General features: G+C 47.0%; 1 protein-coding gene across 1 annotated transcript in view; it reads left to right on the top strand.

The window, feature by feature from the left end:
- nek11 (NIMA-related kinase 11) overlaps positions 1-21249 on the top strand; it is a 316688-nt gene that overhangs the window by 115405 nt on the left and 180034 nt on the right. Inside the window, exon 6 of the mRNA XM_078535823.1 lies at positions 3940-4066. Within this exon, the coding sequence (XP_078391949.1) occupies positions 3940-4066 (127 nt within the window). The remainder of the gene's footprint in view (positions 1-3939; positions 4067-21249) is intronic.

The raw sequence follows: 21249 nt of genomic DNA, 5'->3' as shown, positions 1-21249 counted from the left end.
GTTCCTTGCTGGAGTTGGAGCGCCGAAGACCATGCCATAAATTTAATATCATGCCGCAAAAGAGCAGCATCACTTTTTTCTAACTTTTATTTCCCTTAGGGACGAGGACAAATTATTTTTCCACTGAGGCTTGTTTACAAATACAAAATAATCAGAAGTGTGACAAGTGTAGAGTCAGTTCAATCTATCCTGCGTTAAGTGGATCTCTCTCTCCCTCCCTCTGTTGCACACGACCCCTCTATCAGACTTCGTCAAAACTGATAGAGCTTTTAACTGACTCAAAACTCATTCTCTTACACAGAGTTAAAAATCAGGCCCAACGCTCCCTCTCCGTAGATTCCGTCCAACTTGCTGAGTATTTCCAGCATTTTCTGTCCGTAATTCAGATTTCCAGCACCCATAGTAATTTAAAACAAAAACAGAATTACCTGGAAAAACTCAGCAGGTCTGGCAGCATCGGCGGAGAAGAAATCAGTTAACGTTTCGAGCCTTCATGGCCCTTCGGCAGAACTGAAGCATAGTTAGGAGAAAGGAGAAATATAAACTGGTTTAAGGTAGGGGGGGGGCCGGGGGGGAAGAGAGAAGTTGAGGGTGGGATGATTGTGGAGATAAGCAAGCCGTGACAGGAGCAGATAATCAAAAGATGTCACAGACAAAAGGATCAAAGAGGTGTTGAAGGTGGTGATATTTGTCTAAGAAAAGTGCTAATTAAGAATAAAAACAAAAAGCTAAAAGCTACTGCGGATGCTGGAAATCCAAAACAAAAACAGAATTACCTGGAAAAACTCAGCAGGTCTGGCAGCATCGGCGGAGAAGAAATCAGTTAACGTTTCGAGCCTTCATGGCCCTTCGGCAGAACTGAAGCATAGTTGGAAGAAGGGAGAAATATAAATTGGTTTAAGGTGGGTGGGGGTGGGGGGGGGTGGTGGGGTGGGGGGAGAGACATTGAGGGTGTGGTGATTGTGGAGATGAGCAGATAATCAAAAGATGTCACAGACAAAAGGGTCAAAGAGGTGTTGAAGGTGGTGATATTTGTCTGAGAAAAGTGCTAATTAAGAATGGAAGACAGGATATTCAAAGCACAGCTCTAGTGGGGGTGGGGTGGAAAGACTAACAAGGTTTTAGTTTTAGATTTAAAAATAATGGAAATAGGTGGGGAAAGAAGAATCTATATAAATTATTGAAAAAAAAAAGCGGGGGGGGAAGAAACGGGGTGGGGATGGGGGGAGGGGGAGTTTAAGATCTAAAGTTGTTGAATTCAATATTCAGCCCGGAAGGCTGTAAAGTGCCTAGTCGGAAGATGAGGTGCTGTTCCTCCAGTTTGCGTTGGGCTTCACTGGAACAATGCAGCAAGCCAAGGACAGACATGTGGGCAAGAGAACAGGGTGGAGTGTTAAAATGGCAAGCAACAGGGAGGTTTGGGTCTTTCTTGCGGACAGACCGCAGGTGTTCCGCAAAACAGTCGCCCAGTTTGCGTTTGGTCTCTCCAATGTAGAGGAGACCGCATTGGGAGCAACGAATGCAGTAGACTAAGTTAGGGGAAATGCAAGTGAAATGCTGCTTCACTTGAAAGGAGTGTTTGGGCCCTTGGACGGTGAGGAGAGAGGAAGTGAAGGGGCAGGTGTTGCATCTTCTGCGTGGGCATGGGGAGGTGCCATAGGTGGGGGTTGAGGAGTAGGGGGTGATGGAGGAGTGGACCAGGGTGTCCCGGAGGGAACGATCCCTACGGAATGCCACCAGGGGGGGTGAAGGGAAGATGTGTTTGGTGGTGGCATCATGCTGGAGTTGGCGGAAATGGCGGAGGATGATCCTTTGAATGCGGAGGCTGGTGGGGTGATAAGTGAGGACAAGGGGGACCCTATCATGTTTCTGGGAAGGAGGAGAAGGCGTGAGGGAGGATGCGCGGGATATGGGCCGGACACGGTTGAGGGCCCTGTCAACGACCGTGGATGGAAAACCTCGGTTAAGGAAGAAGGAGGACATGTCAGAGGAGCTGTTTTTGAAGGTAGCGTCATCATAGTAATTTGCCTTTCCACTAAATATTAATTGTTTGCCTGACTTTGCCTCAGCAAGATCTCCAGAACCATCCACGAGAGGTAGCTAGCTGCTTATGCGGGTGGGCTGCAGGTTCCTTGGGTGGATTATCTCGATGAGTGAAAGCATCATCTGTACACATTCCAGATGTTGGAGATCTGAAATAAAAAATAAAAACAGAAAGTGCTGAGAAAGACTCAACAGGTCTGGCAGCATCTGTGGAGAGAGAAACAAGAGTTAACGTTTTGAGTTGTGATCGGGTTACGATGAAAGGTCACAACCTGAAGCGTTAACTCTGGTTTTCTCTCCACAGCTGCTGCCTGACCTGCTGAGCATTTCCAGCATTTTAAGTTCATAAGGTTGCAAGGAAGAGGAGCAGGAGTTGTCCATTCGGTGCATCAAGCCTGCTTCACCACCCAATAAGATCAGAGCTGATCTGATTGTGACCATAACTAACTTAACTCGCTTGTACATCAAAAATCTATCTCACCCTTGAATATATTCAATGATCTAGCCTCCACTGTTCACTGGGGAAGAGAATTCCAGAGACTAATGACCTTCTAAGAGAAATATTTCACATCTTCATCTTAAATGGGGGACTTCTTATTTTGAACACGTACCCCCTTGTTTTTGCTCTGAAGAAGAGTCATGCGGACTCAAAATGTTAACTCTGTTTCTCTCTCCACGGATGCTGCTAGACCTGTTGAGTTTTTCCAGCATTCTCTGTTTTTATTTCAGATTTCTAGCATCTGCAGTATTTTGCTTTTATCCCCTAGTTCTAGATTCCCCCATGAGGGGAAACATCCTTTCGGCATCGACCCTGTCTAGGGCCCTCAGAATCTTATATGTTTCAATAAGATCACCGCTCATTCTTCTAAACTCCAAGTGTATAGGCCCAACCTGCTCAACCTTTCCTCGTAAAACTATCCCTTCATCTCCGGAATCAGCCCAGTGAACCTTCTCTGAACTGCTTCAAATGCAAGTTTTTCATTTTTCTGTTTTTATTTTTATTTGATTTTTGTGGTAGTTTGCTGTTAGACATCTTTACCATTGTGCTATAGGATTTGAGCTATATTGTAAGATAAGGCTGTCCCAAAGCCTGTCCACCATCTACAAGGCACAAGTCAGGAGTGTGATGGAATACTCCCCACTTGCCTGGATGAGTGCAGCACCCACAAGACTCAAGAAGCTCAACACCATCCAGGACAAAGCAGCCTCGCTTGATTGGCACCCCATCCACAAACATTCACTCCCTCCACCGCTGACAGACAGTAGCAGCAGTGTGTACCATCTACAGAATGCACTGCAGGAATTCACCAAGGCTCCTTAGACAGCACCTTCCAAACCCATGACCACTACCACCTAGAAGGACAAGGGCAGCAGATAGATGGGAACACCACCACCTGGAAGTTCCCCTCCTAGCCACTCACCATCCTGACTTGGAAATATATCGCCGTTCCTTCACAGTCGCTGGATCAAAATCCTGGAACCCTCCTTAACAGCACTGTGGGTGTATTTACACCACATGGACCGCAGAGGTTCAAGAAGCAGCTCATCACCACCTTCTCAAGGACAGCTAAGGATGGACAATAAATGCTGGCCCAGCCAACGACACCCACATCCCATGACTAAATTAAAAAGGCACAGTTTTCCCCTTGTGTTCTAGATGCCAGTGGAACTCTGGTCAAGCTTGAATATTAAATTCCATTCTCCATTTAACTAGCTCAGGTGTTGGCGTTCTGGTGCATGAACTTGGCAGAGGACTGACTAGCTGAAAGGGCTGTAAAAAAAAAAATGGATGGTGCGGCTTGTCTATTCTCCTTTAATTATAGCCAAACTAAAATTTTGCCATATTTCAATTTCCTGAACAAAAAAACAGTTTTTCATTTCTTTTTAAAAAAAAAGGAGACTTTGGAGTTTCACGCCTCCTGATGGGTTCATGCGACCTGGCGACGACTTTCACTGGAACGCCTTACTACATGAGTCCAGAGGTCCTCAGTCACCAGGGTTATGATTCCAAGTCTGACATATGGTGAGTGGGTAGTTGGTGTGTTCTGATGAAATTATTTCCGAGGCGGGCAGGATATGGCAAAGTCACGTCCGCATCTCCTTTGATCTACACTCATTTAGCTAATCATTTCCCTAAGATTAATTTGTCCGTGGAAGGGTTCATTTATTATGTTAACCCATTCACGGACTGATCCTTGTTCACGGGGACTCCGCCCGCAGCCTCATTGGAGAGCTGGTTTCTTTATGTGGAATCGAATGCCGCAGAAGCGTAAAGGACACTGTGTCTCCTGCCCAAGTGCAAGACGGCCGCACAATATGGTCACCAGTATCCATCTGTGCATGCGCACCAGTCCGCGCATGCACAGAAAACCAACGATGTCACTCGGCTGCACCCGGCCCCAGCCTGCCAGTACCCCTCTGCGCACACACAGTGACATCAGCAACCCCTCATGCTGTTCTCCTCAAAGACAATAGTGAAACTATATTATTCTATAAATGGTTATTTGGTTGTACGGAACTTGGGTATCACTGAAAAAAGGGGACATGTTGAAGCTTTTCGTCTTGCACTCATCAGGACATTCGCAACAGTACCAAATGTAAAGGGAACAACAATTTATACTTCATGCAAAAAGCTGTTAATTGGTTGAGAACTGGACATTGCGCCTGCTTCAACTGAACAAAATAGGTGACAGCCATTCTCTGGTTCATTCCCCAGGGTAATGCCTTGATCAATCAGAATCAACCTGCCTGGTTTGAATTTAAACAAAACTTGGCAGTTAATTGTCAATCATCAGTTAACTGGCGCATTCCCCATTGTATTGCCTCAATCAATCAGAGTACACTTGCAAACCAATCAGCATTCTCTTCACATACAGAATAAATTGTTGTTTTCCCTTTAAATTGGTATTCTTGTGAAGTGTCCTGATGAGTGCAAGACAAAAAGCTTTGACATATCTCTTTTTTTCAGCACATGCATTTTGAAACGGGAGAAAGTTCATATGCAGGAAAGGTAAGACATTTAATGAAACAGCTTACAATCCGGGACTTTTCTCCAAATAGTCTATTTAATCCACTTCTGTCCCACCGGGGGTTAAAAATGTGAGGGCCCAATTTTAAATAATTGGTTGAATACATATTCATATGGTTAGGTTTAGGTAGTTTCTCCACCTAGTGGATTTGGAACTGTTGCGTTAACTTTATGGAGCCATTAAGGACACCTTAAGATTGGATGAAAGATCGCCACCACCTAAAACAGAGCTGGGATGATTGGAGCAGTGGCATTTTTCATCCTGGTCACTGCCTACTCTGTCACTCGCAATGATATCACAGAGTAACACACTTGAACTGCGCAAGCACAGCGTTGGCAGCAAACACATCTGCGTAAGAACGCCCTGGTGTTTTAGGCCTGAATTTCCGTAGATGGAGAGGGTTTCCAGCTTAGTCAAGATGGTGCCGTGAACATCTGCTCCTGTTTGTAGCCAAATACATTGGGATTCCAAAGTGCTGCATCTCCATCCCAATTAGGACTACTTCCCTGTTTTCCTCGACAATGACCAGCTCTCTGCAAATACCTCATAGCAACTCATTTCCTTTAACTCAACGTTAGGAAGACTGAAGCTATTGTCCTTGGCTCGCACCAGAACCTCTGCTCCCGTGCCAATGATTCCATTCCCTCTCCCTGGTCACTGCCTTAGGTTGAACCAGACTATGTATCGCCTCATTTGGCCATTGCCCCTAATGATGATGATCTACTCTGGCTCCCCAACCCCAAAAATTCAAAACCTTTGTCTTTAATTCCTCCCATGGACTCATCTCCACCTATTCCAGAAAGTCCCTCTGAACATTCCCGCGATGTCGCTCTTGACTCCGATCTCTTGTTCTTTCCTTTCTCGAACTTCACCCCTCCACTGACAGTACAGCCTGCTCACACGTCCACAACCTTTCTGCCTGCCATCTCTTTCTGTCTCTCTTTCCCTCTCTCTCTTCCTCAGCAGTCACTTTTGCTCGCCAATCTTTCGGTGAGCTCTCCTAACCTCTCCATCTTCATTTAATGATCTATTTTCCCTCCTGTTTGTCCGTGAACGCGTTAAAGATGCTATATAAATGCTTCAATTGTTATGCTTACCTGATTAACAGCCTGGAAAATTACAACCTGCATTTTCAGGACATTTTACTGTTTTAGAGAGAAGTAGACAAACCTCCTGGGAGTTAAGGCCATTCCCATAGCACTGGATCTATTGTGCTATAAGAAACAGGAGGACAGATCTAGCAGGACGGTACTAACACATAAATGCTCGTCATGTTCCAAATACGTTGACCAGTCTTTCCCTCAAGTACAACAACAGCTAATTCTATAGTTTTGCATTTGATGCAACCTCAGGTCTTCTTATTAGTTTTTTTTATTCATTCACAAAATAAATGAATATTGTGAATGTTGTTGGGTGGGCCATCCCTGATTGCCCTTGAGAAGGTGGTGGTGAGCCGCTTTCTTGAACCGCTGCAGTCCATGTGGTGTAGGTACGCCCACAGTGCTGTTAGGGAGGGAGCTCAAGGATTTTGACCCGGTGACAGTGAACGAACGGCGATATAGTTCCAAATCAGGTTGGTGTGTGGCTTGGATGGGGGACTTGCTGTTGGTGGCATTCCCATGCACCTGCTGCCCTAGGTGGCAGAGGTTGAGGGTTTGGAAGGTGCTGTCGAAGGAGCATCATGGACTTGGGCTGATAACATTAAAGCCTTTGCATCATGTCTTACTGTCACCTACCTGTATAATGAATGCAAAGCTCATTGCAAATCCACTTAATGGGGCTAAGCTTCACTAATTTAGGCTTAAATTGTTTGTCACTCTGTAATTATTAATTTTAATGCTCTAAAATATTAAATAAAGCATTTTTTGTTACAATGGGTAACCCTACCCCTTCTGTCCTTGGCTTCACTCAGTCAGCTTCGCAGTTCTGTCTAAATTTCATGGAACTGACGGCATGTTAAACCACGGGAAACATGGTAATCTGCCACTGGGCAAGAGGAATAAAGAAGCCCATGAGAAGGTGATGGTGAACCATCTTCTCGAACCCTTGCAGTCCAAGCAGTGTAGGCACGCCCACAATATTTGACTTTTTGATGCAGCTTATTGGCCATTTCAGAGGGCAATTTAGAGTCAACCACATCGCCGTGGGCCTGGAGCCACACGTAGGCCAAGGCAGATAAATACGCCAGATTTCCTTCCCTGAAGGACATGAGTGAGCCAGCTGGGCTTTTCCAATAATCTGGTAGTTTAATGATCGTTATTAATGAGACTTGCATTTTAATCCCAATGTATTAATTAATTTAATTTAATCTCGCCCAGCTGCTGTGGTGGGATTTGAACTCATGGCCGGAATTTTCAAAGGACGGCGGTGTTGGGATCCAGTGTGGACGAGAATTGAAAGTCGAGGCCCTGGAGATTGTCTCAGGATCGGGGGGGGTTGGGGGGGGGGGGAGAGGTAGTGGTGGGGGGGGGGGGTGGGGGGGTGGGGGGGTGTAGTTGGTGGGGGAGGGGTAGTGGGGGGGTGTGGAGGCGTAGTAGGGGGGAGGTGTAGTGGGGGGGAGGGGTAGTGGGGGGGAGGCGTAGTGGGGGTGGAAGTGTAGTGGGGGGGAGGGGTAGTGGGGGTAGAAGCGTAGTGGGGGGGAGGGGTAGTGGGGGGGAGAGGTAGTGGGGGGGAGGGGTAATGGGGGGGAGGGGTAGGGCACGTGAAATGCAGTCTCTGCCAATTCCTTAAGGAGCTTGTTGAAGGGCCTGCCCATTCTGAATTGAAATTTTCAAAATGTTTCCGGCGACCCTGATCAGTCTTGTTCACCTTAGTAACTTTCTTTGGAGTTGTTCTAAAATCTAATCTGGGTGGGGGGGGGGGCCTGCATCCACCATTAGGATTGCTGCACCTAACCTTCTCTTCCATCGTCAATGGCCGCCTCGTTCTGCCTCCGTGATCTCTGGCGGAGCTGCCTGCTCTCAGGCAGTGACAGCCTCCAACATGGCCGCCCCCGCTTCCTGGAGGGGCTTGGTGCCTTTGATTGGCCGCCCAGGCTGATTAGGCTATTTACATTTAAAAGTTGCGTCATGAAAATGAGGGGGAATCTTGAGTTTAAAGACAAGGGGTCTCCTATTTAAGATGGAGATGAGGGTAAACTTCTTCTCTCAGACAATTGTTAGTGTTTGGGGTTCTCTTTCCCCAGAGAGCCGTGGACACTGGGTCATTGAGTATATTCAAAGCTGAGTTAGACAGATTTTGTTTTATCAATAAGGGAGTCAAGGGTTATGGAGGACATAACCTCCATAGGTTAGTGGAGCTAAGGCCACAATCAGATCAGCCATGATCTCTGAGAATGGTGGAACTGGCTCGAGGTGCTAAATGGCCTACTCCCGCTCCTATTTCTTATGTTCTTGAACAAGGCAGGACCGGAAATCATCTGCGTGTCACGTTCCTGACCTCATTTTGAAAATCCGGCCTCACGTTTCTGGAGCACTAGTCCGGGCCTCTGGATTACTAACCCAGTAACATAACTGCTGCCCCCTCACCATTCTGTGCACAGCAAGCTCACACAAACAGCAATGAGATAATGACCAGATAACCCATAATCTTAGTGACGCTGGTTGAGGGCTAAACATCAGCCAGTGCCCCAGGAATAACTCCTGCTTTTCTTCAAAATAGTGCCACGGGATCTTGTATATCCACCTGCGAGAGCAGATGGGGCCTTGATTTAAAGTCTCATTCGAAAGTTTTTGCTTGCTATTCTTTTGTTCATTTTTCAGCACTGAGATTATTTTTTTTATCTAGTCAGATGCATAAATGTAAACTATTGCCCTGTAGTAAATTTGCAAATGACACGGGCGTTAATCTCTTCATCTACATAGAATGTTGTAACAAATTAATAGAATGCTCTCAGGATTCAGATTAATGCACTCACACATTGGAATGCAATTTATGTAATGGAATAGGAGATGTTACTGTTGTAATGATAGTTCCTCAGGAATGTTAATAGACTGGTGAATGGGTTAAGAAAGCCATAACAAATGTCTCTCATTACACAAATATTACTGATTGCTTAATTTGCCACAGAGCTCTGTGCAACAGTTACTGTTGTAATTCATAAGAGTACCTCTCAAGACTTATTTCATGAAGACTTATTTCATGCTTTAATAAATCAGCAAACCGAGCGATCCTGGCTCCGCCACTGAACTGTGAGGAGGACACAAAGCGCCCACAAAGGGATATAGACAGGCTAAGTAAGTGGGCAAAAATTTGGCAGGTGGAGCATAATGTGGAAAACGTGAGGTTGTCCACTTTGACAGGAAGAATAGAAGAGCAGAATATTATTTAAATGGAGAGAGACTGCAGAATGCTGTGGTACAGAGGGATCAGGGTGTCCTTGTACATGAATCATAAAATGTCAACAAGCAGGTACAGCACGTAATTATAAAGGCAGCTAGAATGTTGGCCTTTATTGCAATAGGGTTGAAGTATAAAAGTAGGGAAGTTTTGCTACAGCTGTACAGGACATTGATGAGACCACCCTGGAGTATTGTGTCCAGTTTTGATCACCATACTTGCATTGGAAGCAGTTCAGAGAAGATTCACTAGACTGATTCCTGGGATGCAGGGGTTATTTTATGAGGAAAGGTGGAGTTTAGAAGAATGAGAAGTGATCTTATTAAAACATACAAGTTTCTGAGGGGCCTGACAGGGTAGATACCAAGGGGACGTTTCCCCTCGTGGGGGAATCTAGAACTAGGGGACACAGTTTCAAAATAAGGAGTCTCCCATTAGGACGGAGATGAGGAATTTCTTCCCTCAGAGGGTCAGTAGTCTGTGAATTCTCAGATCTCCCAGAGAGCATTGGAGACTGGGTCATTGAATATATTCAAGGCTGAATTAGGCAGATTTTTGATTGACAAGGGGGTTAGGGAGGCAGGCAGGGAAGTGGAGTTTAGGCCATAATCAGATCAGCCATGACCTCATCAAATGGTGGAGCAGGCTTGAGGGGCACAATAGCCTACTCCTGCTCTTAATGTCATGTAAAAGTGGGAGATTGTGCCCCAGATTTTCTCACTCAAAACAGGAAGCTGCACCCAACATAAAAATCCAAGTAATCATAGCTGTTACTGCCTGGTCATAAGCAGCTAGACTCACCAGTCGGCCTGCTGCAGGTGCATCTGTCCATGACAGTATCAGTAGGAGTGACCACCACACAGTCCTATGGAGATGAAGTCCCGCCTTCACATTGAGGATGCCCTCCATCGTGTTGTGTAGTACTACCGCCGTGCTAAATGGGATAGATCTGGCAACTCAAGACTGGGCATCCATGAGGTGCTGTGGGCCATCAGCAGCAGCAGCAGAATTGTACTCAACCACAATCTGTAACCATATGGCCTGGCATACCCCACACTCTACCATTACCATCAAGCCAGGGGATCAACCCTGATTCAATGAAGAGTGCAGGAGGGCATGCCAGGAGCAGCACCAGGCATACCTAAAAATGAGGCGTCAACCTGGTGAAGCTATAACACAGGACTACTTGCATGCCAACTCCAGAAGCAGCAAGTGATAGACAGATCTAAGCGATCTCACAAACAATGGATCAGATCTAAGCTCTGCAGTCCTGCCACATCCAGTCGTGAATGGTGGTGGACAATTAAACAACTCATTGGAGAAGGAGGCTCCAGAAATATCCCCATCCACAATGATGGAGGAGCCCAGCACAGCAGTGCAAAAGATAAGGCTGAAGCATTTGCTACAATCTTCAGCCAGAAGTGCCGAGTGGATGATCCATCTCAGCCTCTTCCGGAGGCCCCCAGCATCATAGATGCCAGTCTTCAGCCAATTCAATTCAGTCCATGTGATAGCAAGAAACAGCTAAAGGCACTGGATACTGCAAAGGCTATGGGCCCTGACAATATTATGACAATAGTACTGAAGATTTGTGCTCCAGAACTTGCTGTACTGCTAGCCAAGCTGTTCCACTACAGCTACAACACTGGCATCTACCCAGCTATGTGGAAAATTGCCCAGGTATGTCCTGTCCACAAAAAGCAGGACACATCCAACCCGCTCAATTACCATCCCATCAGCCTACTCTCAATCATTAGTAAAGTAATGGAAGGGGTCATCACAATGCTATCAAGCGGCACTTGCTTAGCAATACCCTGCTCACTGACGCCCAGTTTGGGTTCCGCCAGGGCCACTCAGCTCCTGACCTCATTACAGCCTTGGTTCAAACATGGACAAAAGAGCTGAATTCCCGTGGTGAGGTGAGAGCGACTGCCCTTGAAATCAAGGAAACATTTGAACGAGTGTGGCATCAAGGAGCCCTAGCAAAACTGGAGTCAATGGGAATCAGGGGGAAAACTCTCCTCTGGTTGGAGTCATTCCTAGCACAAAGGAAGTTGGTTGTGATTGTTGGAATCAGTCATCTCAGCTCCAGGACATCACTGCAGGAGTTCCTCAGGGTAGTGTCCTTGGCCCAACCATCTTCAGCTTCTTCATCAATGACCTTCCTTCCATCAATAAGGTCAGAAGTGCAGACGTTCACTGATGAATGCACGATGTTCAGTGCCATTCGCGACTCCTCAGATACTGAAACAGCCTATGTCCAAATGCAAGTTGACCTGGAAAATATCCAGGCTTGGACTGACAAGTGTCAAGTAACATGCGCGCCACACAAGTGTTAGGTAATGACCATCTCCAACAAGAGAGAATCTAACCATTACCCCTTGACGTTCAATGGCATTACCATCACTGAATCCCCCACTGTCAACATCCTGGGGGTTACCATTGACCGGAAACTGAACTGGACAAGCCATATAAATACTGTGGCTACAAGAGAAGGTCAGAGGCTAGGAATCCTGCGATGAATAACTCTCCCCCTGACTCTCCAAAGCCTGTCCACCATCTACAAGGCACAAGTCTTGCCCACTTGTCGGGATGAGTGCAGCTCCCACAACACTCAAGAAGCTCAACTTCATCCAGGATAAAGCAGTCCCGTTTGATTGGCAAACACCCACAAATATTCACTCCCTCCACCGCTGACGCACTGTAGCAGCAGTGTGTACGATTTACAAGATGCACTGCAGGAATTCACCAAGGCTCCTTAGGCAGCACCTTTCAAACCCATGACCACTACCATCTAGAAGGACAAGGGCAGCAGATACATGGGAACACCACCACCTGGAAGTTCCCCTCCAAACCACTCACTATCCTGACTTGGAAATATATCACCATTCCTTCATTGTCAAAATCATAGAACTCCCTCCCTAACAGCACTGTGGGTGTACCTATCCCACATGGACTGCAGCGGTTCAAGGCAGCAGCTCACCACCACCTTCTCAAGGGCAACTAGGAATGGGCAATAAACGCTGGCCCAGCCAGCGAAGCCCATATTCTGTGAATGAATAAAAAGAAAAGTGAAGACAGGGAACCAAACAAGTTTTTATTGTGTGGTGTAGGCGAATGTGCTGAAATTATTTTGTTCAAATCAAATTAGTAAAAGATTCCAATATCTCTTGTTGATCTTTAATTGCTTTACACTGATATTTCTTCCTGAGTCAGAGATAGGCAAATGCAATTAAGAATCTCCCCTTAGATTTTATTTCTTTTTGAACATGCAGGCTCTGCAACATTTACTGTTTGCTACCCAGACTGTATATAAAAAACATTGCATATATTTTCATGCAGGTGGCCTCCTTTTAAATGTGATTCAACTTTTGCCACTCCAGCTTTTTGTAAATTTTCCAATATCCAAACAGCACCTTTTTAAACTCCAAAATATTGGACAATAATCTGAATGGATTGGTTTGAAGTACTGCTTCATCAAAGTGGCCGCACTAACTCTTCAAAAAGCAAACCAGAAAGACTTGCATTTGTATAGCACCCGGACATCCCAAAGCACTTCACAGCCAATGAAGCACTTTAGGAGTTTAGTTCCTGTTGTAATGTGGGAAACACAGCAGCCAATTTGCACACAGCAAGTTCCCACAAACAGCTATGTGATAATGACCAGATAATCTGTTTTTGCTATATTGATTTGAGGGATGAATATTGGCCTGGACATCCCTACCATTCTGCGAAATAGTGCCATGGGATCCTTTAAGTCCACCTGAGAGACTAGTTTGACATCTCATCTGAAAACATATCTCTGACCGTTCGGCACTCCCTCAGTACTGCACTGGAGTGCAAGCCTAGATTTGTGTTCTCCAATGGGGAGGCGATAGCACGGTGATGTTGTCACTGGATTAGTAATCTATGGACCCAGGGCAATGCCCTGGGGGCCCGGGTTTGAACTGCACCAGGGCAGATAGTGAAACTTGAATTCAGTAAAAATCTGGAATTAAAAAGACTGACGATGACCACAAAACCGTTGCCCATTGTCATAAAAACCCACCTGGTTCACTAATGTCCTTGAGGGAAGGAAATCTGCCGTCCTTACCCGGTCTGGCCTACATGTGACTCCAGACCCACAGCAACGTGGTTGACTCTTAAATCCCCTCTGAACGAGGGCAATTAGCGATGGGCAATAAATGCTGGCCTAGCCAGCAACACCCACATCCCATGAACGAACAAAAAAAGAAATCTTGGGGTGAAACCTGAACCCACAATCTTCTGACTAAGAGACAAGAGTGTTGGCCACCGAACCACGACTAACAGAGTAATAAATAGGATCCCATTTTAACTCTGTTTAAGCGAATGGGGTTTTGAATGGGTTAAAATCGGGCTGGAATACGTCAGATATTTTCAATGTAAATCAACTGGCCATCAATTATTTCTTGTCACCAATCATCTTCCATTTGCTTACTGAAGACTTCAGAAGGAGAGTACTAGCCATGAGCAGAGCAGGAGCCTGACTCTAATACCTGCGCACATGAAATTAATCATTCAGAAGAATTGTGTAACTCCGAGAATTTGGCTTTGCTCCCTTTGCAAACTGCCACTCGATATCCAACCTCCCTTTTCTCTGCTCAGCCCTTCGGTGTGTTGTTGCCTCCCAAACCTGTGGCCATCTCTCTCACAGCTCAGTGTTTGAATCTCTTCAACCCCGTCACAGCACTGAAAGGGTCCTAATCGAAGGCACCCACCATATTCTCTCTGACTATGACCATAGTGTATTTCTCCTACTTTTCCTCTTGGACCTCTCTATAATCTTTGACACAGTCAACCACACCGTTGCTCTCCAATACCACGCTTCTGTTGCCCATCTGGGTGGGACTACTCATACTTGGTTCGACTCTTACCTCGCTCACCATAGCTAGAGAATTTTCAGCACTGCCTTCTCTTCCTGTGCCTGCACCATTACCCCTGAATCTACCCCATTTCCCCTTAATTTTCCACATCTATCTGCTGATCCTTGTGGCTGTCTGGATTAAGCTGGCTGGTCTGGAGCACGTACTTTCCACCCTCAGGTGATTGTCTCTATAGTAACTGATCTTGAGTGCTCTCCAGTGTGACCCGGTAACTATACCTTCTCCTCAAAGATATACGACTTGGATTTTGCTGGATTGAGGCATCTCAGACTTGCTTGTGCAGGTTAAAGTTTCGAAATGCTTTTCCCTGTAAGTTGCCACAATTGTGGGGTGACAACAGCAAGACCTGGGCCATTGGGAAAAGGGCCAGTGGCAGAGCTGTGCACGCACCCAATAGTGGGGCAGCTGTTTAACAAGGGGTTTCTCTTTCGGGCTAATGATATGCTTTCAAACAGTGGACCACAAACTGGGATCGTCGGACTCCTGGGGGTTTGGAGAGACCTTCCACGGGGTCCGTGACACAGGGATCTTCATAGGGGTGGGAAAAGTCAACAAAGCCCAGGGCAGCGTGGTCAAGAATAAACAATTGAGCAGTAGCCAGAGGCATTCTCTGCTCCCCTGCCCCCTTGTTCCCCCTCCCCAACAGTACTCCTGCTCTCTCTCCCATTCTGCTCTCCCCGTGCTCCTGCTCTCTCTCCCCTTTCGCTCTCCCTGTGTTGCTGCTCTCTCTGTGCTCCTGCTCTCCCTGTGCTCCTGCTCTCCCTGTGCTCCTGCTCTCCCCGTGCTCCTGCTCTCTCTGTGCTCCAATTCTCTCTCTGTGCTCCTGCTCTCCCTGTGCTCCTGCTCTCCCTGTGCTCCTGCTCTCCCCGTGCTCCTGCTCTCCCCGTGCTCCTGCTCTCCCCGTGCTCCTGCTCTCTCTGTGCTCCTGCTCTCCCTGTGCTCCTGCTCTCCCCATGCTCCTGCTCTCCCCGTGCGCCTGCTCTCCCTGTGCTCCTGCTCTCCCCATGCTCCTGCTCTCCCCATGCTCCTGCTCTCTCCGTGCTCCTGCTCTCCCTGTGCTCCTGCTCTCCCCATGCTCCTGCTCTCCCTGTGCTCCTGCTCTCTCCATTCTCCTGCTCTCTCTGTGCTCCTGCTCTCCCTGTGCTCCTGCTCTCCCCATGCTCCTGCTCTCCCTGTGCTCCTGCTCCCTCTGTGCTCCTGCTCTCCCTGTGCTCCTGCTCTCCCCATGCTCCTGCTCTCTCCGTGCTCCTGCTCTCCCTGTGCTCCTGCTCTCCCCATGCTCCTGCTCTCCCTGTGCTCCTGCTCTCTCCATTCTCCTGCTCTCTCTGTGCTCCTGCTCTCTCCGTGCTCCTGCTCTCCCTGTGCTCCTGCTCTCCCCGTGCTCCTGCTCTCCCCGTGCTCCTGCTCTCTCTGTGCTCCTGCTCTCTCTGTGCTCCTGCTCTCTCTGTGCTCCTGCTCTCCCTGTGCTCCTGCTCTCCCCATGCTCCTGCTCTCCCCGTGCTCCTGCTCTCTCTGTGCTCCTGCTCTCTCTGTGCTCCTGCTCTCCCTGTGCTCCTGCTCTCTCTGTGCTCCTGCTCTCTCTGTGCTCCTGCTCTCTCTGTGCTCCTGCTCTCCCCATGCTCCTGCTCTCCCTGTGCTCCTGCTCTCTCCATTCTCCTGCTCTCTCTGTGCTCCTGCTCTCTCTGCGCTCCTGCTCTCCCTGTGCTCCTGCTCTCTCTGTGCTCCTGCTCCCTCTGTGCTCCTGCTCTCCCTGTGCTCCTGCTCTCTCTGTGCTCCTGCTTTCTCCGTTCTCCTGCTCTCTCTGTTCTCCTGCTCTCTTTATTCTCCTGCTCTCTCCATTCTCCTGCTCTCTCCGTGATCCTGCCCACTCTGTTCTCCTGCTCTCTCCATGCCCCTGCTCTCCTGTGCTCCTGCTCTCACCATTCTCCTGTGCTCTTTCCATGCTCCTGCTCTCCCTGTGCTCCTGCTCTCTCTGTTCTCCTGTTCTCTCTATTCTCCTGCTCTCTCCATTCTCCTGCTCTTTCCATTCTCCTGCTGTCCCTGTGATCCTGCTCTCCCTGTGCTCCTGCTCTCCCTGTGCTCCTGCTCTCTCTGTTCTCCTGCTCTCTCCGTTCTCCTGCTCTCTCCGTTCTCCTGCTCTCTCCGTTCCCCTGCTCTCTCCATGATCCTGCTCTCCTGTGCTCCTGCTGTCTGTGTTCTCCTGCTCCCTCTCCGTGCTCCTGCTTTCCTGTGCTCCTGCTCTCCCCATTTTCCTGCTCTCTCTGTGTTCCTGCTCTCTCTGTGTTCTTGCTCTCTCTGTGTTCCTGCTCTCTCTGTGCTCCTGCTCTCTCTGTGCTCCTGTTCTCTCTGTGCTCCTGTTCTCTCTGTGCTCCTGCTCTCTCTGTGTTCCTGCTCTCTCTGTTTCTTGCTCTCTCTGTGTTCCTGCTCTTTGCGTTCTTCCGCAGTCCTGATGTTTCTGCTCTTCCTGTATTCCTTGCAAGGATAGACAGACTCTGCATTAAGAAGCAGGCCTACCCACCTCACTGATATTCATCAGTAAATACCTGATTTCTTAAAGGCATTATTAAAACCATCTTTACATGCGGCACTTTCATATTAAGGGTATTATACAGTATTATAATTCAGATGGGAGTTTGTAAGTACTGATCCATTTAAAAAACAAGCTTTTCAATCAAAAAACATTGGAGAGCCACTTCTTTAGGATTCAGCAGTTGGAGCCTTCGCTATATCGGCCAAAGGCCTGGTTTTGACGAAAGGTCATCGTGACCTGAAGTGCGAACTCTGTTCCTCTCTCCACAGACACTTCCGGACTTGCTGAGCTTTTCCAGCATTTTTTTTTTGTTTTTACTTCAGATATCCAGCATCCGCGGTATTTTTGCTTTTGTCGGCACGCGGAGAATGGGTTGGGGTGGGGTTGCGGCTGGTGGTCTGAGCTGAGTCTGGTTTTCCGGTTTCCGGTTCTGCTCCTTGCGCTTGGGCCAGCTTCGGTTCTGATTGTGTGACCAGCCCTCGCTCTGGTTCGAGTTCCGACGATCGTCCTGTTCCCTGCGCCGGTTGCCGGTTTCGGGCCGTGGCGCGGCTCCTGGTTCTGGGCCCGGTTCTAATCCTGGTCCCGGGTTCGGCCCTCAAACAGCTGCAGGGTCGGCGTAGACCCTGGACAACGTCAAAGGAAGCCGTCAGCGCTGCGGCTTCTGTAACCTGACAGGCCACTCGGGTGCGGTCAGTGTGTCTTTGAAGTTCATTATGTTGCATGTTCACACGTGCAAATTGCAAACCAGAAGGGAGTTTGTGACAGGATGTCCGCCTTTGGTGGACTTTTTGTGAGCTTTTTGTCAGCTTTTTCTAGGGCTCTGTCAGATTTTCTTTACAAAGTGAGTGAGCAGCTCTTGCCAGGTTTCTGGATGCCCTTGGATGAATCACATTTTGCAAGGTATCTGCTTTCAGTGTTGCTGGCAAAATTTCCTTTCTGAAAGACCGAATATGGTTCCTCACTTACTGCTAATAAAAATACCTTTGGGAAATTGAATGCAGTGTGAGTGAACATTATACATCACCTGATCACAAAGCTGTCCATGATCACACTGTGGGCTGATTCTAATTTAATTCTGTTTCAGCTTCTGTAATGCAGGAGCTGCACATCTTTCTTGTAATTACAGGAGTTCTATTCATACATTACTTGGTATTTACGGCACAGAAACAGGCCACTCGGCCCAACAGCTTTATGCTGGTGCTTATGCTCCACACAAGCCTTTTCCCACCCTTCTTCGTCCAACCCCTTCAACATATCCTTCTGTTCTTTTCTTCCTGATGTGTTTATCCTGCTTCCCCTTAAACCTCCTCAGGTACCATGCGCTAAGATGGCCTTGGCGACCATGGACCTCCATGTTAATTTTGCTCTAGATCATCTTCGTTGATGGTACATTCATCCAGTTTGCGAGGCTCTTTAGAAAGATCGTTTTTTGTCTACCCCGATCTCTTTTACCATCGATCTTTCCCACCAGCATCAAACTTTCTAAGTCATGATTTCTTACTACGTGCCCGAGAAATTCCAACTGTCTCTTCCTGATCTTGGTCAACAGAGTACTTTTGGTCTCAGATTTTACTAGCATCCTTTCATTGGCAGCGTGACTTGCCTAAGATAGCTTCATTATTCACCTCAAAAGCCACAGCTCTGCAGCCTCAGTTCCTCTCTGTATCGCTTCACTAATCATCCAACACTCACTTCCATATTCAATATTAATGTGGTGTAGAATTCTGGGATTCTCAGCTTTGTATATGTGGCTAATTTTGAGTTGATCATAATCTTTTTCACTTTTCGAAATGCGTCTTCAGCCATTCCAATACCTTCGTCTCATTTCTTGGCTGCACTTTCGCTCGGACGTTAACATACTTCCTAGGTGACAAAATCTGCCTACCTGCGTGACCTTAAACACCAAAAGCAAAAAAACTGCAGATGCTGGAAGTCAGGAATGAAAGCCGAAAACGTTGGGCCTGCTCAGCAGGTCTGGCGGCATCCGTGGAGAGAGAAACCGAGTTAACGTTTCCTGTTAACGGTGACCTCACCTCAGAACTGGGTTTGAAACGGAAGGTCGCGGACCTGAAACGTTAACTCTGTTTCCCTCTCCACAGGCACTGCCAGACCGGCCGAGAATTTCCAGCCTTTTCTGTTTGTTTCCCTGTTAAATGCATCTATACTCCTTGCCTCACTCACTCCACATGGTAACAGGTTTCTCTCTAACCCCAGATGAACTTTGTGAAGCTTTTGCGCATTTTCCAGACATTTAAATTCCAGAAGGACATTCACGGACAGAATTCTGCGGACCCTCCCGCCCGGCGGGATATTACGGCCCGGCCGAACTGAATGAAGATTTAAATTGCTCGCCACATCTGCGGGGGCAGGAGGAGGTGGGGCTGTAAAGCCCTGGCCCATTTAAAAAAAGCAAATAAAGACTTGCATTTTTATCACGCTTTGCATGACCACCAGATGCCTCAAAGTGCTTTACAGCCAGTGAAGTACGCTTTGAAGTGTTGTATTGTCGGAAACCTGTTCAAGTTGGGTTGTCTCGGGAGACGGGTGTCTTACTGTAGTCAGAAACCTGGCTGGAGGCAAAGGTCTTTCCTTCAAAACGCTTTTATCAACATAGCTAGTTACAAGGTTATGGAGCACAGGGGCATAGCTGCAGCTCCTTTCTTAGGTTCTTCTCACTCAACTCTTTCTGTGAGTGGCATCATTGTGACATAGCTCCTTACGCACACGCTCAGTAGCTATTATTGGATAAAAACAAAAAACTGCGGATGCTGGAAATCCAAAACAAAAACAGAAACAGAAATGCCTGGAAAAACTCAGCAGGTCTGGCAGCATCGGCGGAGAAGAGTACAGTTGACGTTTCGAGTCCTCATGACCCTTCAACAGAACAGATGGTCACGAGGACTTGAAACGTCAACTGTACTCTTCTCCGCCAATGCTGCCAGACCTGCTGAGTTTTTCTAGCTATTATTGGAGTAGTGTTAGAGTTACCCTTCACTGTGCAGGAAATGTGGCAGTTAATTTGCACACAGCAAACTCCCATAATGAGCAGATGATCTGTTTTTTGTGATGTTGATTAAGGGATCAATATTGGCCAAGACACCCAGCTGAATAGGGACTCAACTTTAACATTTTATCCAACAGACAGCATCTCCAACAGTGGAGCACTCCCTCAGTACTGCACTGCAGTATCACCCAAGATTTTTGCCCGCAACCCCTGGACTTTAACCCGGGGCCTTATGATTCAGAGGCAAGTGTGCTATCAGCTAAATCACAGCTCATACTTATACATTAGGGTTTCTTAGCACAATTGTACTTATACTGCCAGCAGTGCAGGTTCAAGGATTGAAACTATTTGTTTAACCTGGGATCCTCAGCTCTGGGAACACAGGACGGGATCATTTTACATGTAGGTTGGCACTGAAAAGTTGACAAGAGAAAAATGGCAATCTATCTTTAGGCAAACCAGCCAAACAATTAGCATTTTACGACAAACCATGCTCATCTTATTAACAATCACTGATTTGTAGAGGTCAGGTCTTCAAGGATGTTAAAAAATAATGTGATTAAACTGAATATAAGAATAGCTATGTTGAATATTGCAGAAAAAAAGAGACGTGTCAAAGCTTTTCATCTTGCACTCATCAGGACATTTCACAAGAATGCCAGTATAAGGGGAAAACAACAATTTATACTGTATGTGAAGAGAGTGCTGATTGGTTGGTAAGTGGACTCTGATTGGTAGAGGCGTTGCCATGGAGAATGCACTCGAGATGGTGACTGACAGTTAGCTATATTCCATAATAACAACATTCCACTTATATCACACGTACGTGTGTTATAACGAAACAGTTGCTTCATGTACTCAGATTATGAAAATCTCAATACCCCCTGGTACCTACATCTTAACAACAAGAGCAACTTATATTTATACATCACTTTTAACATAATAAAATATCCCAAGGTGCTTCACTGAAACATTATAAAACAAAATTTGACATTGAGCCACAAAAGGAGATGTTTGGTCAGATGGCCAAAAGCTTGGTCAGAGAGGTAGGTTTTAAGGAGTGTCTCAAAGGGGGAAAGCGAGCGGCTCAGATATAGTGGAGGGTTGTGGGGCTGGAGAATATTGCAGAGAAATGGAGGGATGAGGTCAGGGAGAGATTTGGAAATTTGAATTTTAAAATCAAGATGTTGTTTGAATTGGGGGCCAACGTCCGTCAGCAAGTACAGGGGAACAGGGCTTGATGTAAGTTAAAACATGGGCAGCAGAATTATGGATGACCTCAAGTTTACGGAGGGTACAATGTGGGAGACCTCAGACAGCTTAACAGTACGCTATGCTTTACAAAGAAATAACAGCTCAGAAACACGCTATTCAGCCCAACCAAGTGCGCACGTTTACTCT

Source organism: Cetorhinus maximus, chromosome 3, assembly GCF_964194155.1.
Source record: "Cetorhinus maximus chromosome 3, sCetMax3.hap1.1, whole genome shotgun sequence".
In the NCBI taxonomy this organism is placed as follows: domain Eukaryota; kingdom Metazoa; phylum Chordata; class Chondrichthyes; order Lamniformes; family Cetorhinidae; genus Cetorhinus; species Cetorhinus maximus.
The sequence above is the reverse complement of the archived record's forward strand: the minus strand, read 5'-3'. Positions and strand labels throughout refer to the sequence as shown.